The 20,190-nt window shown below is 34.5% G+C and overlaps 1 protein-coding gene across 8 annotated transcripts in view; it reads right to left on the bottom strand.

Moving 5' to 3' along the window:
- Positions 1-20,190, bottom strand: part of Nav3 (neuron navigator 3) — a 747,442-nt gene that overhangs the window by 80,505 nt on the left and 646,747 nt on the right. For all 8 annotated transcript variants that reach the window (XM_063255189.1, XM_063255188.1, XM_063255190.1 and 5 more), the window contains 4 exons: positions 5,396-5,528; positions 4,084-4,357; positions 2,515-3,223; positions 169-657 (listed from right to left, as the gene is read on the bottom strand). In XM_063255189.1, coding sequence (XP_063111259.1) covers positions 169-657; positions 2,515-3,223; positions 4,084-4,357; positions 5,396-5,528 — 1,605 coding nt within the window. The remainder of the gene's footprint in view (positions 1-168; positions 658-2,514; positions 3,224-4,083; positions 4,358-5,395; positions 5,529-20,190) is intronic.

Here is a 20,190-nt window from a genome sequence, read left to right as displayed (position 1 = left end):
AAAGTAAATAAAAAGCCCAGTTTCATCAAAGTCATTTCCTTTCAATCTTTTGTGGCTTTGCACACTGGCTCTCACACTGAAATCAAGGGAATCTAACAGGGGAGGGGTCTAGGCAGAGTTCAAGGAGGGAGGGGTGAGGACTTCAGCAAGGCCTCTAAGGAAGCTCACCTTTCTGAGAGAGTAGATCTCACACTACCCGTTCTCATGAGCAGGCTCTGAACCTCGTGAGTGCCTGTGGTCAGTCCAGACAAGGAGCCGTGATGGCTGAGGGGCAGATCAATGGACTCAGAGCTCGTATGGAGGCTAGTCATGGACTGGTAACTTGGAGTGTCCTTGCTGCCAGCAGAGGAACTGCTCAGATTGGCAGCCCACACAAGACCACCTGATGTGAAAGAGTGAACCGATGCTGGGCTGGAAGCCAAAGAGTGACTTAAGCTTATAACATCTGTCGTTAAGTCTGAGGGTTTATTGAAGAGAGGGCTGCTGCCGCCACTCAGCCCACCAGCACTGCCCATGCTGCCCGTACCAGACGATGGTGATTCCAGGCTGCCTTGCCGCGCTAATGTGGTACTAGGGCTGGGCACTACTGAGGAGGATTTCACACCCTCAGTACTAGGTGCAGAGGCAGATTTGCCACCTGCCTTGGCACCAAACAACCTAAAAGAAAAACAAATAACAACTTCAGTTGTTCCACAAAACTAATATCCACATGTAAAATTAAGGGTAACAGTCATCAGAGCCAAGTGTGCATTGGTGTACTGAGCTACCAAGCACTTCCTGTCTCTGCTTGGACTTTCTAGTAATCGAAGGTAAATCAGTCCTGGTCTGCTACCCAGCGGAGGGGAGAAGAGGACAGATTCAAACATGAAAGTCCCTGAACTCACAATTAAAGTGCTCACAAGAATCTTCCACTCATATAATTGATAATTTTTGTGGTTATCTATTTATAGAACCATTATAATGAAACAACTTCTTCTCATTCAATATAGAACACTGAAGTGTAATTTTTTCTTTGTCTTTTTTTCTTTCTTAACAATTGATTCAAAATGAAAAAAAAAAAAAAAAAAGAAAAACTAAAAAAAAAGTGCTTAAGGCAAAGTTGAAGTCATGTTGAATATCTGGGGGCCTGTGTGAATATCTGTTGGGGAGAAATTGGTTGGAAACATTGGCAACTTGTAAGTTTGTCCCTATTTTCCCAGGAAAGGACAAAGGGTTTTATGTCAGTTGCCAGCGTTATTCAAATGCATATTTACAAGAGTGATTTGAAAAATACCAGGTGCTAAGTCAGATATTGGAGTTTAGTTCAGAAAACATTTTAGTTTTGTAAATGAAGTAGATGATACAATCAAATTCATGTAAATATGGAAATAGGTGATATGAAGTAATGGCATGATTACTAATTAAATTGCAATGAAATCCATATTTCCTACAGTGAAATATTTTGACGAATATGAGAAATTGTTTCATAGGTAATGGGCCACAGGAGGGCACTATTGGCTTTTACTTAAGCAACAGAACTATTTACTCTCACTAAAAGCCCTAATTTAATCTTTATAATGAGAATCAATGTTTTAAATAGCCAGTTTTTCAGGATCAATATTTATACTGAAGCATAAAATCTTTATATTTTCAAATAATAATGTATAAAGTTGTTAGACTGTAAATGTTTCAAGACACTTTATTTCCAAGATATCATAGTTCTTGTCATAGTCAGCAGAATAAAACTAACACTAAATATTTAGCAGGTCATGAGATATAAATCATGCTGTCTCACTTCACAGATTAGAAAACATACTCAGAAATATTTAGTTATTTGTTCAAAGTCTTTAACTTCATACATTTTAGTATCAAAGATAAACCTAGCATGGAAATCAATCAGGTTGCTTAGCAGATCAAAGTCCTGGCAAAGAAAGCCATGGAGAGTTACAAAATTTAGCTCGCTCTTTAGTTCTTTTCATATATTAACCATCCAGGTGTTTTCAGATTCTGTCAATCAGATCACAGCTTGCTTTTGTTTCATATATTATGATATGTTATGCTATAAATCTGGCCAATACAATCCACCAAAGGAGCACAGTTTCAACTATGCTCATGATCATCAATGCATTAAAAGCCAGCAAGACAAGGAATACTAGAAAGGATTGCCAACAATCATAAAGACCTACTTTGAACAGTTTTTTCAACTATGTAAATGAGGAACAAAAGTCTATTGAAGTTTTAGAAGCTACCACTTTGTTTTATCACCCCCTGAGGTTACTGTCATGGTTTTAAATTTCTTAAATGTGCTAATATTACAGTGACACTGAAACTGCAAAGTTTCACCATTTCTCAAAATGAACACTACTGTTTGACCTAGCTATTACCTGATCTTAGAACCCTCTGTATTTTAACAGATTTTAAATTCAAGTATCTTAGTTTAAGGATATTCAGGGTAATACATTCATCTACATATACCACATGAATATAACATACACATCCTTTTATAGTTCCCCATCTTCATTTACATATGCTTACCTTCGGAATGTAGGTGAGGCAATGTCTGGATACTTGGACCCTGGCTGCCTGAGTCCTTGAGTACCACATGCAGTGGCAGAGGTGGGGCTGGACTTGGGGGAACCTGACAAAGAAACACTCTCTGAATCAGAGACTGCTACTTTTTCCTTCTCTTTGTCTGTTTGGTTGACAGTGACAGGACTTGAGCGCCCCGAACCAATCTTTGTGGGTTCTCTCAGTTTGGAGGTGGTGGCACCAGCTGACTTGCTGCTGACATTGGAGTCGATGCTGCTGGTACTGGATCTGTGGCCACCTCGTCCAGGGATGCCACTAGTGCTGGACTTCGAAGGGCGGGGCAGGCTGCGGTATTGCAAGGTGGTCTTTGAGCTCACATGCAGCACAACGTCATCCTGGTTCTGTGAACCATCTAGACTGGTTTTTCTCCCTGCGTTTGACTTCCCACCAATGGCAGCAGATTTGGGGATTTTCCCCAGCGTTGCTGAACCACTTGTTATGGTTGCTCCACTGCTGGTGATCATTGTAGATGACCCAACTCCGCTGGGCTTCTTAAATCCAAAAGAGCTGGTGGCAGTTGATCTTCCAATGCCCGATGGGGGCTTTTTCCCCTCATCCCCGCTGCTTTTTCCTGCATCTGAGGGAGACCTTTGTAGAGATGATCCTTTCAATGGGGTTTTCCCTTTCTCAGAAGCTTTGGCATCATCTGTTTTCCCTAATTAATGATAAATACACAAACATATGTGCCTGCATATTTTGGAATCATAATAGCACTTCCTAAAACAGAGTGAAAAATGTGAATCTGCCTTTAAGTTGTGTTTATTTATTTATTATTTATTTTTTGATACTGGGAATAGAACTCATGACCCCACACTTGCCAGGCAGGCGCTGTGCCACCGAGCTATACCCCAGGCCCAAATCAGTTATTTTAAATCTAAGTAGGCATACAACCCAAAGTATTAAGATGATTGAATGGGTAGTTACAAAAATTTGGCTGCCAGAGGAAATAGAGATCAAGGATATAAAATACATAATTTTACTAGTTGAGTTTCTGTGGGATGATTATATTTGGAATACATTGTAACATCTGTACTTTGGACAGCACTATTTATGTTTGGAGGAATCGTTAAAATGATGGTGTAATTTTTCTGAGTTCTTTCATAAAGTCTAATAACCAGCATTCTAACCCATTATCAGCATGACTGCTTTTTTACCCCAGAGTCTGTGGTGAAACCCAGTGGCGTAAGTACCATAAAGATTGCAAACTTTCACAAAGAGTCAGAACAAATGAAGGCTGTCATTGCCTATTTAACCATTATAAAACCAGAAATGGTCACAACATAGAACATACAGGAACTTCAAATTTTCAGTGTGCCCTCTAAAGAATTCCTACCTCATTGTACTTATGTGAGCTTATATGATAATGAAGTATATGAAATTTACATTAAAAGACTACTTAACTCTATGGAGAACCTGCTTATTTTTCTAAAAGAAATATTATTAGTGAAAACAAAGCCCGAATGGAAACCCGAGGTTTAAAGGGCTTGGTAAAGCAGGTGGCAGTGACAAGCCTACCAGGAGTCTTGAGTGCACTTGTTCCAGCTTTCTGCCTAGCGGGGGCCCCGCCGTGGGCAGACATGCCTCTCCTCCAGGAACCAGTCTGCGAAACAGCCAGAGAGCCTTTCTGCCCTGCCTTCTCCACGTCCTCAGGAGCACCCGAGGAGGAGCTGCCCTTCCATTTGCCCCCGCCATCGCCAGGGCTGTCAAAATCCTCTTCTGGTTTCTTCACCTCCTCGGGACTATCCCAGGTGTCATCTGCTGTGGAACGTTTCTCTGAGTCTGTCTTCAGCTACAAAGAAAAAAAAAAGTTCAGAAAAACATTTTATACAGAAAAATTGTGAAGTGTGAATTTCATGGTGTAATGCACTGTCAAACTGATTTAAGATTTTTTTTTAAAAAAAGCACTGATTTATGTTTCAATAGAATTCCTGAGACAATTCTATTTTTATTTTTGTCTCCATTTAAGTTTCATTGATTTCACATAATTCTCACTTGTGCATATTAAAGAATGTCAGGATAAATATGTGCAGAACTCCCTAAATAAACACTCCAGAAAAGAAAAAATAAATTCTATGTCAAAAGTAATGTGGTAGCTGGATACAATGGCACAGGCCTGTAATCCCAGCACTCTAGAGGCTGAAACAGGAGAATTATCACCAGGTCAAGGCCTGGTTATGTATGGGCTACATAAATGAGTTCAAGGCCAACCTGCACCACATAGTGAGACCTTGCCTCACTAAGACAAATGAACAAAACAAACGAACAAAAAAGTAATGAGGAAAACTATAACAAGAAAAAGCTTAATTATTAATATACATTCTTGATTAACCATTCACATGAGATTGCTAAATTTTTTCAGAAATCAATACAAAATTAATTAAGAACAATACAAAGTTATCAAAATAATTGTTAGATTTTTAAATATATCAATATTAGAAGGAAAGATATATCAACTATATCAATATTAGGAGAGATGGGTCAACACAGGTCAATGACCAAAAGCAGGCTGATGAGTACAGTTATATCTCCTGAGGATTGCAAAATGAGGAAAGACTAAAATAAAAATTATTCTAGGTCTAGGGTAACAAAGTGAGACCTTGTTACAAGCCAGCTTTATGAACTTTAGGGACTTACGGAGTGATGCTACAATTTAATCTGATACAACATCATCTGGGAGAAGAAACTGGCAAGAGGGCTGGAGATACAGCTCAACAGGGCCAGTGAGAGGTCCTCTGTTTGATTCCAGTTAACCACTCCGCACGAAAATCAATCAAACAAACAAAAACAAAAACTAGCGGGACCAGCAGAAACAGAGAGGCCATTTCACCTGCGTGCTCTTCCTGGAAGGGACAGTGATGTTGGAGTAAGAGCTGACTGAGGACGTGGTGTTCAGGTCATCGGTGCTGATGTTATCGAGAGTGTCACTGAGCCCGCTGCTCACAGAGCTGCTGTCATCCCAGCTAAACACAAGACATGTAGAGCAATGAGCCAGGCATAGGCCGTAAAATGCAAGCCCCTGCCATTTCCATTCAGCACTCACCATTTATTAGAAAGACAAACCTCTCAAAACATCTTAAGATGAGGATAGGGGGGAAAAAGTGATATTCACTTTCCCTTTTGGGAAATTATATCAGAGAATAACATTATCTAATAACAAGGGAACCAGTGTCTAAGGCAGATCTCATGTCTAGGGCAATATCTATGGAATGAAAAACAAACAAATAAACCTTGAGACAAATATTGCATACTGTTAATAAAGAGTAATATACTACTCTGTTTTTCCTGAAAAAGCAATCATGAGTCATAAAGCAGATAAGAATTCATTCTTTTTCTACAAATCAAACATTTATGTTGTAGTCAGGAACCAGAGAGTCATTGTTTCTTCTTTTTCCTAGCTTTGTAACTATTTGTATTCATTCACCAAGTCTTAAAAATTGAGATTCATTCAATGATATCATCTTTCCTGCATTCTTTCTAATTCTGAGTAATACATAGTATTTCCTGTTACTCATGATCTTTCCTATTACAGTTTTTCTGGTTGATTCTGGGCTGGTGATCAAAATTCACACCTGGACATGACAGTGTCCTCTGATACTCTTTAAAAACTTCTCCTTTTCCAGTAACTGTTCTAAAGCAAAATGTATTTCTCTCAGGGTTCTCAAATAAATCTATTTAATGGGTAAAATAAAATATATGAAATTTGGATATGCTTGTTTTTTATCTAAACAAGAATAAATAAAAAGGGCTACATGTGTAGGCTAAAATGTACAACATTATATAGATGACATGTTAAATAATGAAGGATAAAGAAGCTAACCTGAAGCAGAATTGGAATTCTATTATGCAGACAGGTGGGCTACAGTCTTCTCATTTACTGACTAGGCTACAGCTTCTCATCTAAAGCTATTTGTGTTATTTTAAATAAATCTTTCCAGCACTAAACATAGATATTGTATAAGGACACAAATTCCATGTGATGGTCATGTGGTATAAAGAACCGCTTCCAAAAATCCCAGAGTAAAAAAAGAATTCATAATGAAAGCATAAGCAAACCTCAAAGAGAAGAAAGTTGAAGTATTTTATTGGCTATACCACAAAGTACATCGAAAATAACAAAGGTATATCCAATCACATAGAAACTAAATTAAAAAGTAATAGAATTTATAGCAATGTCATTCATAAGTATTCCTTCTTAGGTGTGTATTTTGTTGCAGATTTTATCTACTGAGGGCATAAAATATCATAATTAGCAAAGACATTTATAAATCATACTATTATCAATAGGTAATATTTTGAATATGAGCAAAAGGACATTTTATACTATAGCAAATCTCTATGACTACCTCCCATAAATCTTATTTTGGTAATTTCTCACATAATGAGTCATACTGATCTGAAATTAAAATAAACAAAAATTCCCATTCCAAGACTCCCTCATAGAAAGATAGAACATACAACATAGAACCTATTTACCAATTACATGCATGGAGTCACAGTAGATAAACAATGTTTAGCAAGCAATGTGGCAGGAGTGTTTGAGCTTTATCTATTAGCCAGCAGAATCATGCAACTCTCTCCTATCAGCACTGGCAGATATCTAGACTTGTGGTCCAAGTTTCAGAGGCACTCACTGGAGTGGCATAACCTGAGGAAATGCTTCTCTAACAGTCTGCCAAGAAATGAGTCCCCATTTAACCCACAAACTTAGAGTCTAATATGTTTTATTTCCTAAAATACACCAAAATAGACTCTGGAGCTTACAAATAGAATTCTAACTAATGTAGTCATTTTAAAACTACTTTTGGGCTGTGGATTTAGCTCAGTGGCACAGGTGTCTGCCTGGCAGGCACAAGCGAGGTCTTGAGTTCTATCCCTGGTGCCAAAAACAGAAAGCAAAAAACAAACAAAAAACCCTCTACTCTTTATTTCTTCGTTATTATATCCTTTAGTTTTTCATCACTATTAAACAATTCCTGTAATATTTTCTCATATAAATATGTGCATGGAAATTATGAAAATATACACACACACTTTGATGACCGTGAGAATACGGTAAAGCTTAGGGTCCTCAGCAAGATATCTATCAGGAAAATTAGAAGGTAAATAACAGATCAGAAGAAAATATTTATAAAAGGCTTTATTTGATAAGACTACTATAAAAAAAGGAATCACAAAAACTCAATAGTGACAAAATAAATAAGTTGATTAGAATGGGCCAATAATTTAATGGTTATATCACTAGAACAGACATACAGATGGCAAATAAGCAAGAAAATATTAGCCAGAACCCTGTGTCATCAGGGAGTTGCAGATTAAGGCAGTGAGATACCCTATGTACCCATTAAAACAGCTCAAACTCAAAACATTAACAACACCATATGCTGGTGAGGATGAGACGAATGATAACCTGTATTCATTGAGGGAGGAATAGAAAAGACAGCTCAATAGTGGCTTCTTACAAAACTAAAAATATTTTCACCATAGGACAAGCAACTGTACTTTGGCATTCCAAATCAGATGAAAATACATGTCCACACACACAAAAAAAGTATGAGCACAGATATTTATAGTAACCTCATTCATAATTTCCAAAACTTGGAAGAAAATAACATGGCCTTTATTAGGTAAATAGATAATCTTTGATATGTCCAGATGGTGGACTAGTATTCAGCACTAAAAATGATGTATAGGTCATGGAAAGACATGGGAGGAACTTAAATGCATAGTACTAAATACAAAAGCCAGTCTGAAAAGGTGACATACATGATTCCAACTGCATAATATTCTAGAAAAGACAAAGTATGGAGACATTAAAACAATCAATGCTTGACAGGGGTTGAGGAAGGCATGGGTAAGTGAAACACAGAGCACTTTTAAGGTGGTGAAATTTTTCTTTATAATACTCTAATGTGGATATGTACATATACATTTGTCCATATACATGGAGTAAACAACACTGTGGGTAAACACTAATGAAAACTGTGAACTTTGGGTAATAAAGATTTGCCCATGACAGTCGATCAATTATAATAAATGCAGCATATCACTCCAATGGAGGATATTGCTACTGGGAAAGGCTCAGAATTTATGGGGTAAATGATGTACAAGAAATCTCTTGTTTCTTTGTTTTGCCATGAATATAAATCTTCTTTACAAAATAAAGTCTACCTATAAATGGTGGAATGCCCATCAAGGGCTAACCTGCTTCGCTAGCCTAAGCTCCACAGGTACTTGGATTAGAACTGTGTGCATTTCCCACCTCCAACATGATGTTTCCAACCCATCTGCCATGGAGTACTCCTCATTGTCTATGTGACTAAACCACACTAGCTGGGTCCCAGAAGCCCACCAGCTAGAAAGACTTTCAGTTTCTGTTCTCAGGAGACTAAGCAGTGCTCCTCGCACCGTCATCTTGCCCTGTGCATACCTCTGGGCTTGGGATTTAACATGTTGTTTTATGAACCTGTAATGATGGGTTTAAGTAGATCATTAGTATGTGTAGTTCCTGAGCTCAGAATTATTTGTTACTTTCTTTTAATCACTACTGTTTAGGAAAACATGTAACATTTAAACACTGAGTGAAACTCTCAAATTTACTGAGGTTAAAAAGAAAAGCAGTTACCAAATTAAGCTCTCATATTTACATGGGGTTTTAAGGAATATCTACTATAATATGCTATGTATTCAAAGAATGAAATTAAATAGAATGATAAAAAATTTAATGGGTATTTAATGAGTGACTGTATAGTAAAAAGATACACATCAATACTTCTAAAAGTTGCTTTTTGCCAATTTAAATCTTGATATCAATGAAATACAAAGTTAAGCATAACAACTAGTACTATAGTTATATTGTTTTAAAACAATTTAACATCTCAAATGACCATAATACCTTTGTGGTTAAAACTAGGATCATTATGTACTACAATCATGTCCTCATAAAAACAAAAATTGGAAAAAATATATAAACTATACAAGGAAAAGACTTTAAGTCATAAAGTGTCAATTTCTCAAAAAAATGAAAAAAAGCTTTTTAACAAATTGAGACAAGAAAGTTCACATTTAGCTTTGTGAAAGAAAACAACAGAGTCACAGGATTAGTGTCTTAGTTGTGATCCTTTTAAGAAGGGTAGAGATAAGCATGATTACTCAAGTGTGCATGTTTGACTTTTCTGTCTCAGAGTGTGGTATTTTAAATCTAAAATAATTAATGCATGGCTTTTCTCTGTTCAGGCTGTCTTAGTTGCTTTCCGTTTCTATAATAAAATGTTAAGAGCATAATATCAACACCGGTCTGGCTCTTACAAGGGCTTCTAGCCACACTGAAGCATGGCAGGTGGTATTGGGACAGGAGTATTCATGACAGGAAGAGAACGCAAGATGAGACAGGAAGCCAAGAGAGTCAGGGCCAGGCTTCCTCTTTATAGTAACTTGCTATCATGGGACCGGCCTGAGATTCCATGCAAATGACAATACTTCCCAGGGCAGCATGTTCCTGTGACCTAACCACCTCCAAGAGGCTCCATGTCTTAAGGGTTCCGCCATTTCCACAACACTATTCTGTGGACTAAGCTTCCAGTACATAAACCCACGTGGCACAATCAAAGCCATCACCAAAGCACAGGACACGTTTTACAAATGAGGAGATAGTTGAATTACAAGGATGGAATGCTTATGGGTTCAAGGTATCTAACCTCAGGTAACTCTTCAGGGCTTCAGAAATTCCATTTTATACAAAATAATTCTTCCCAACTTTCAAAAGTATACTATTCACTTATCGTTTCTTCCTCTTAATTCTAAGCTCTTTCTAATATTGTAGTGAAATTGCTTTCAAAAAGATCAAAGACTTCCATCAACTGCTTACTATCTGTTTTACTCCACTAAGTTCACAATGCATACTATCAAAAAAACCCTAAAGGACAAGTAGTAGTATCATCTTCTCTTTACAGTTTAGGATAAAAAGCTAGCAGCATCCCAAGAAGAGGGAGCTGGGATCTGAACCCAGGAATTTTATCTTCAAAGCTGCTTTTCTCTCTGCTTTCTCTCCATTTCTTGAAATACATCAATGACTAATATTTATAAGGCTCTTTGTCAGCCTCCCAGGGATTTTTACTTTTTTTCCTCTTCTTTGGAATTTCTTTGAATTTCTCAATATGTTGCATTTAAGCTCCTCAACTCATTTTAGAAATTCTTACTTGGAAACTGGCAAGCTATCAATAACTTCAAAATCACTTTATAATTATGACACCCAGATTCACATTTTTAATCTAGACTTGTCTCCCAACTACAAGATCAGCATCTTCTGTTTCATTTGGACAGTCTTCAAGGATGTCCCTGAGATGTTGATATCTCAGATTCTCTCCACTGAGTTTACATAATTTCCTTTGAAAAGTCTTTTGAAATTATGCATAGTTTTAGTAGCTAGCTCCACACTGTCCTTTCTTACACTTGACCCTCATTTCATAAAATTTGCAGAAATTTATGTACTCCTACTCAGTATGATGAATAAAATATAGCTTTCCTTCCTTGAGAAACTCATTGTTTATTGGGAAGGACAAAACTTCAAGTTATTACAATACAGAATGGTAAGTGTTATAAAAGAGATTGTGTAAAATGTTTGGCATGACTGAGCCAATATCTGGAAAGTTACATTGCTTCATGACAGGAATTTTAAAGGATTCATCTAAAAAGTATTATGTTAACCAGTAGGTAGCATTTTAACCCATTATAAATCATTCATTTAGGGGAGCTTTTCTATTTCTTCATCATAGTGTGAATTACTGGAAATAAAGGACTGTGTCTTTTTTACTATTATAGCTGCAACACACAACAAGGTATCTGTTGTAGAATAAATAAATAAATGAATCATTTTTAATTTTTAAAATACTGCTTCTATTCAGCAATTTTAAGATACATTAAAAGCAATAATAAATGCAAGTTTTGAGAAAAAATGTTAAATACATTACTTTGCTAAGAAAACTTGAAGGAACATTTTTGACTAATGACAGCATAATTTTTCTCAATATAAAGTTTATGACTTGGGCTTTCATCTTTGATTTTGTAGATATCAAATTAAGCATAACTAAGATGCAACTAATCCTACTTATTATGGAACATTTAATTAAGTTAAAACTTCATAGAAAATAGTTTCTTTAGTGAAATAATTATTAGCATAATTAGCTCTGAGTAGTGGGTCTCAAATGTCATATTTCCATCCTTTCATTTTTAATAGCATTAACATATACTAAGATTTCTTGACTATATTCTTTATAAAAGGACAAATCTTTATCTCTGCCAACTCACAGATCTGTCACTGCTAAATTTTTCCTTAACAATCTATGACAACTAAATAAAGAATCTATGACTGCTCAATAAAGGACATGTATCTTATCAACACAGTTTTAATTTCCACAATGGGTTATTATCTGCTTTGAAATAAAACAAATAAATCTATTAAGGACATTCACATACCAGTCTTTGCACAGACACATTTCCTGGGTAAATAACTGTAAGTGCAGTTGGTGGGTAACGTGGTAGAAGAATGGAAGAAATTTCATTCTTTTTCAAAATGGCTATATAATTTTACAATGTTAAGACAAGAAATGACAATTCTAATCACTCAGCTGGGTGTGGTAGTGCATTCCTATAATTCCAGCACTCAGGAGGCTGAGCCAGGTGGATCTCCTTGAACTCAAGGCTAGCCTGGGCTTAACATTGAATTCAAGGTCAGTTTGAACTACAAAATAAAGCCATCTCAAAAAAAATTTTTTTTTCTATTTTCTCCACAGTCCTGTCCATACTTGGTAATGACGTATGACACTGAATATTGTTAGTTGCATTAATAAACAGTTTGAATATTTTTTTGGTAACATGTATCCTCAAGGTTTTTTATCATATTTTGTTTCCTTCCTTACTGAGAAATAGATTTTTTTTTTTTGCATACTTTAGATGGATAAAAGTTCTTTTCAAGATATTTTCTGTTTGGCTATAGGTTGCCCATCATTTTTCTAATGTTGTCTTCTTTCTAATTATTGAACTTTATAACTTGGATAAATTAAAATAATTGTAAGTAATTCATTATATATTTTTTCCTATTAAGGAACAACTGTCTCACTCAAGGTTGCAGAGATTTTTCACCCATAGTTTCTTCTGGAGTTTTTTAAATTAGTTTTACTTGTTACATTTATTTACATGAAAATTTTCTTACTATCTGACTAAAATGTTGAGTATAGATTTAATGTATTGATGTATGTTTTATGAAACACAGTTTGTTGAAAATATTTTTTCCTGCATTTAAATACCTTGACATTTACATGATAAAAGCTAGTTGTTCATTTACATGTGGGTTCATTTCAAGACTCTCTGTTCTGTTTCATTGACCTGTAGGTGGATATTTTTGGTCAATATCATCCTATTTTTTGTTGTAATTTTCTAGTATGGCTTGAAATAGGGTGATGTAATTCTATAGGATTTATACTTCTTTGCTTTAAAAAAAAAAAGGTGCTTTAGCTACTATAGGCCTTTACATTTCCATTAAAAAATCAGCTTCTCTACTTCTACAGAAATGTGTTGGTGTTTTGATTGGATTATACTGAATCTAAGAATCATTTGGAAAATATTGCTATCTTATTTTTAGTTGTCGCAGTCCATAAATAAGTATCCCTTTCAGTATTTTGGCTTTCTTTAATATCTTTCAGAATTGATTTGTAATTACTGGAATAGGAGCGTTAATTACACAGAATAATCGATTTTGTTTGCAATTTTGGCGAAAGCATATAACATAATTGGATTATTTTCACACCTATTGCCCCCTGGTCTTTCTCTCTTCCTCCCCCAGTGTCCTTTCTCATCTCTCATATTCTTTTTTCTATTTTCATGTTATCTCTCCTTTTCTTCTAGATTCCTCACAAAAGAGAAAAAATGCAGTATTTGACAGATCTGACCTATTTCACTTATCATGATGGTAGACATATTTTTTAAAAGATTCTAAATAATGTTTTTGGATGTTATTGTAAATAATATATTTAAATTTCTATGTTTCAGTTTATAAAACTGAATTTTAAATGTTGGTTCTGCATGACAGAATATTACTAAATTCACTAATTAGGTCTTTTTAAGTTAATTGATTTATAGGTGCTGGGGACTGAACTTCTGCATTTTTAACTGATGCCTTTATCTTTTTTGCATGCATGTTGACTCAAGTCAACTGTGAAGAAATGCAGTTTTTGTTTCCCCTTTCTAATCTATATGCCAGTTTCAATATACTTAGACATGTATATTCATCAAGATGAAAGCCATTAATCTTAACCTTAAAAAATAGTGACATTTTCCCTTTGTGACAATAACACTGCCTAACATTTAAGTTCAGGAGAAAACTTCAAGAAATAATTACAAAATTATAAAAGCAACAGAAGAACAAATAAAATACTGAATTCAACTTCTCAGTGATTATTTTTAAGAAAGTCTGTAATGTGGAAAAACTGTAACATTGGGATTTATATCACATTTTAAGTTAAATTCTAAATGACTTCAGAACAAAAAAAATAAAAGAGTATCTAGGAGAAATATATATTTTTGTTCTCTAGACAAGGAAGAATTTTCAAATTATAAAGCAATGAAGAGGCTTACAAAGAAACCAGTAAGATTTTAAAAGAAGCAACCTTCTATTTTCCTATACATATTGGAAAAATTATCTAAATGCACAAAAAATAAAATTCATCAAAATTTGATAAAATAGAACATAAAATATTTAAATTTCTTATGGCTTGAAGCTCAAACAAACCAGGAATAATAATGCTAAATATATATAGGAAGATGGAAAAGAATGTAAACATAAAATGCAGAGAGAAAAATTCCAAATATCCCCAAAATATACAAAGAAGCTTAGTTTCTTTATTAATTAAATGTGCCCCCTAATAAGCAGTTAGTATGGACAGAGTCTTTACCAGTGACACACATTTTTTTTCAATACTAGTGGAATGTATAATGGTATTACATTTTGAGGTTATTTGGCAATTTGTAATCAGACATCTTAAAAATGACATCAATACTGACTTTGACTCCTATTTCTACAAGCCAGTACTAAATAAATAAACTTTGGGACAGATTTACTTATTTGAAGATTTATTTTGAATTATATTCACGACAGTATTCCTTTTTCTTAGCAATTAAAAGGAATAAACTATTCATAGGTAAGAAACATGAATAAGACATGAATAAAGGTTACAAATGATTTCTTTCACCGTATTCTGCATCAGCTCCCATTCTGTCATAATCATGAGAAGGCTGTCTACTAAAGTGATATTATTTCTCCTCTCTATAAAACATTCACTCACTCATAACTTTTATTGGTATGCATTTTTGCTAAAATAAGGCATAGTCATATAACCTGTTTCTGTATCTTCTTTAATGCTTTGATTACACGTCAGCGTTATTTAGAAAGTATAACTGTGGAGAGTATAATGAGTAGCAATATCCAAGGGTTCTTAGGTAAAGTCTGTTGAAATAGAAATTGAACATGAGCCCATGGTATGGGAATGGCACAATGCTCTCCCTCTAGGCATGAGCATAAAACCCTCCATACAAAATTTCTCATCTTCTTGCCCTTGCACTGTCTCTTAGCAATCATCTTCATTCACCATTCTACATATGTAATTAATTTAACACTTTTATTATCAAACACTATGAAAATCCATGAGAGCTGCACCTTTTTAAAAAAAATATTTTGTTCACTGGTGTCTTTCCAGTTTCCAGAGCAAACTCTTGAATACAACAGGCATTAAATCAACACCTAGCTTAATAAATCAATCAGTTAATGGCAACCTGCCCACTTGAGCCTCCAGGCTGACAGTAATGACCTAATTGGACCTCAAATCACCAAGCATGAATAGAATATCACATGCTGTATTAGAGTCCTGAGTGCTATTTGTACCTGTGTCTCAGTTCTCTGGACAACACTTGGAGTTACTGGACATGTTTTGAACCAGGTTCTTATCATTTCCTACTTCAGCCCCACTCTGAATTGACAGAATGAAGTTACTATTAGTAGATAAGTGAGATAATATAATTAAAGTGCCTATTCCAGTGACTGAGACTTGTGGATACTCACACAATTATAAAATAGCAATGAGGTAGATGTAGAAAAATATATTTGGATAAGAGTAAAGGTCTGCATTTATTCTACAATTATCTGTTATCAAATGGAAATGCTTCAAGGATCAGTGAATGAACAGTTAGGAAACCAACTAAAGACTGGAGGGTACAAGCTCTATTAAAAAGGCTAAAGCCAAGATTCTCAAGAGAAAATAATATGATCTCTTCCATGATAAAAGGTGACAAACAATATACTAACAAATAATATAGGAAGAGGTCTATGGATTTAGTAATTCTAACATAAAAATACTTGATTCATAAATGGAAACATTTGTACAAAAAAAGGAAAGTTTAAAAACAAATTAAAAGAAAACAAATATTTTTTAAACCTTCAAAAACAAAAAACAAATTCGTATCAGGTTGCAGGATATGTTTTCTCCCACTTTAATAAATATGAAATAATTCCCATAACAGGATACATTTCTCTTTCAAAATACTCTTTTGATACAATGATCTTTGCAATAATAACAAAACTTCTGAAAACTGTTTAGGTTTTGCATTTCAGTATCAAGATACTCATCCTCTCCTCAAAATATGGGCACAAAATCACTTAGACTTACATGATTCTTTTCTATCAACAAACACAACACACCATCTGTCAAGTTTAAGCATTGTAACAGTCACAGGGCAACTTCTCTGTTATTTCAGACTTGCTGATAGAAAATGAGATAGTATTATTTCAAGAAAGGTTAATTTATCATTTCCTGAAAAACATTTATCATGGAGAAAAGAATACGTGATTAGGAGAGATTTTTGAATTGCAAAGAAATAAGTAAATATTTACATCAACATTAAAAATGATCATATGTAAATATCTATCTATATATATAGAATATACATGATTTTTGTTATAGTTCAAGTAAAATTCCTTAGCGTTTCTAAGGTATTTCACTGTACTATGCTCATTATCTGTCCAATCTGGTAAAGGTTAGTGCCTGGCTTAGCATTCACTTGGAATATCATCTCCTCTATGAATCCGTTCCTGATATCCAAGAAAACTTTACTTCATCCACTTCTGTGTTTATTTTAAATATGTGTCCAGTACAGTGTAATTTGTAATTTGTAATTTGTCCAGTACAGTGTAATTTGTGTGCTTATGCAACAGTATCAGTCACAGGACTGAGGATGAGGGCAAAAACAGTGGCTTTTCGCTCACAGAATGAGTGTTCATCTTGACTTTGGTACAGTGTGACACTGCTCTTTAATGTTAGCAAAATCAGTGAATGATGTAGCTTTATATAAGCACAAACTATTATTTTTATCTGTGATGCATTTTCTAGTTATAGTACTAAAGCATGCAAATACAGTAATTATGTATTATGGCAAAAACAGAAGAGGGGATGAAATGAGACAAAAACCAAGAAGAGAAAGTGACTTACTCAGCTTCAGGAGAGGAAGAACAGCTTTTTTGGAATGATACACTTAAAGAGCACTAGGAGACAAGATCAACATCAAGATAAACCATCAGTAAAAGGGTTAGAGAGAAAAAACCAATAAAGGGGGAGAAAGCAGAAAATATAAATCTTGAAAGTAAGAAAAATCTAGAGACAGATGGAATTAGTACAGAAGGTAAAGAGATAAGCATATATTTTTTCTATTGAAAAGGTAAATAGGGCCAGCCTTGAAGGATGTCTTAGCCTTCTGTCACTGCTAAAACAAAATATCAAGTGCCCAAAGTTAAAGTGAGGAAGGGTTATTTAGCTCACAGCTTGTAGTGGTTTCAGGCTGTCATCTGCTGGCTCCAAGGCAGGATGGCACAAGGAAGAGCAACAACCATTTATGGTTGTGGAAGCCAGCAAAAGCCACAAGGGAAGGAGGGACAAGTCTTTTTCTGTCCCTTATAATGTATGCAGGCTCCCGCTCTAGGGTGGGTGTAGCACTCACACCCTTACTTTTAGCTGGAACTATGACAAACCAATCAGCAGACAGATTTTCTAATGCCACACCTTTGATATTCTAGATACAGTCACTTCTGAAAGGCCAATCCCTGTGACTGCATGAGGTTTTGAGGGACACCCAGACAAAACCCTGTAACAGAGGAATTTTGTATTTCATGGCTACAAGTAAGAAATCAAGGGCCAGGTGTGGTGGCACTTACCGACAATCCCAGCACTCAGGAGGCTGGGGCAGAAGGATGCTTAAGAGTTTGATGACAGCCTAGGTGACAAAGTAAGCTTAAGGCCAGCCTGAACAGCATAGTGAGACCCATTTCAAAAATACAAACAAAAGCAAAAACCCCACTGGACAGTATCTTTTACACTGGCAACAGACTGTAGAGTTTTGAAAAAGTAAGAAGAAAATTATATCAAGAGAACTTAAAATGTATTTGTAATCCCATTTGAACTTGACACCTTTACTGTAGTTTATTATATCATAGTTTAAGAGTGCAACTCTTGAACTAGGAATTCACAAAAACATAAGTTTAAAATCTTCCTATTTTCTATTATTTTAACTCATGTAGAATGTTTTGAATTTATCTAAGCAACATTAATAGAGACTAACAATATGATATGGATTATAGTTAAAGATAGCAATCAAACCAAGTGCTGAAGTTTTCATTTCCTTTAATTTTCTCTAGGAGACAAATGGTAAAGATTTATAATTTTTCTATTATGGTATCAGATAGGGATAAACAACTAAAGGAAAATCCCTATTGTTTGTAAAATAAATCTCTAGATAGCCTATGTTGCATTTACTAAATGATGTTAGTTTAAAGTAAATTTATGCTCCAGGCAGGCTTTTATATTTTAATGATATCTGAAGGAAAGAAAAACAATCCTGTTTTTATGATATGAGGTGAAACAGAGAGTGATAAAATAATGGTACTGTAATTTATTTAAAGACATTACTAGAAAAATTTTCATATTAGTATTGCCAGTTTTTTTCAATGTTCATTTTTATGATACTATTATGTGGTTGACATATGCATAAGCTTATCTAAAATTCTAATTGTGGTAAGCTGGGAATATAACATATGCTACATGGAGACATTAACTCAGGGATTCATAAATACCATTTGGTGGTGTCTTTTTATATCTTATATAGATTTAAAAGCCAATGTATGCCTATTCTTGAAAACTAGGTTGTTCAGAAATATACAAAAGAGGCAATGTAAATCATCTGCAGTTTTACTCAGAAGTGACCACTATTAATAATTTAATGACTTTGATAAGTCTATTTTTGGATAACATATATATCATGGATATATCTATCTATATATTATCTATACATAACTATAATATCTATCTATATATCATATTTTTTTACTTCATTGAGATCTTGATGATTATACTACTATTACATGAAACATTCATTCGGTTTATGTTATGAAACATGTGATACTTTAACTTTTCCCAAATCATTATTTCTTATTTCTATATACTCTCCCAAGCTGTACTTTTGTATTCTTTATCATTTAATATAAGTATAAAATATTTTGTAGTTCTCTATTATAAATATTATCATGATGAATACCTTTGTATGTTAATAATAGGTTACAACATTATAATTTTATTAGGATAAATTCCAAGAGAATTATGGATTCACAGGTTATAAACATTTGAACAGGGCAGATGCCGTTTAAGAGTTGGAGAACGCCTGATCTTATATTTCAGCCAGCAAGAGGAGCCTGCCAAGCTCACAAAACCCAGGTAGTTTGGTTTCCGTGAGTAATTCTCAAAATTTGATATGTTAAAAATAGCTGCTAGTTGCAATTCAAAGTTACATTTATCAAATTACAAGTGAATTTGAGTGTTCTATGGTTTTACTAGTTTTCACTCTGCAAACTATTTACATTCTTTAAGGATTTTTGCGGTGGAGTTTAAATAGTTAATTTGTATTATACTTTTATAAGTAAATAATGTTGCAATTATTTTCTCGTTCATCTATTTAGTTTTCACTTTTTTTTGGAGGGGTGCGTTTTGAAACTCACTATACAGCCCAGGCTGGTCTTGAACTTGCAAGGATCCTCCTGCCTTAGCCTCCCGAGTGCTAGGATTACAGGAGTGCACCACCATGCCAGCTTAGCTTTCACTTTTATTAATGATATCTTAATAAGTTTAGAGATGTTTTAATCAAACGTAAGAATTTTTGAAATTTTACCCTATATTTCTCAAAGGGAACTTTGTGCATAAAATTTGATTTGTATTCTTTTTTCTTTTATATTCCTGTACCATGCTATAGTGAAAAATATTTTTGTAACAGCTAGAGAACTTGTTGAATATCACTTTTTAATAAGCTTTTCAATCCTATTTATTATGATGATTTATTTATTCAATCTTAATATATCTAACATCATCATATGGCAAGCACTGAAAGAGAAATCACTAAGATATAGAGGGAAAAATAAAACCTTGCCCTTAATTTAGAAAATATTTTACTTTTGTGAATTTATAAACTTATTTACAGTCATTTTACTTAATAGTACTCATAGCTATTAAGCCTTGGCTAAATTCTCTCTTTTCTCAAAAA

This window comes from Cavia porcellus, unplaced genomic scaffold, assembly GCF_034190915.1.
Source record: "Cavia porcellus strain 051 isolate PalLab524CR breed Dunkin Hartley unplaced genomic scaffold, mCavPor4.1 scaffold_8, whole genome shotgun sequence".
NCBI classification, from domain to species: domain Eukaryota; kingdom Metazoa; phylum Chordata; class Mammalia; order Rodentia; family Caviidae; genus Cavia; species Cavia porcellus.
The sequence above is the reverse complement of the archived record's forward strand: the minus strand, read 5'-3'. Positions and strand labels throughout refer to the sequence as shown.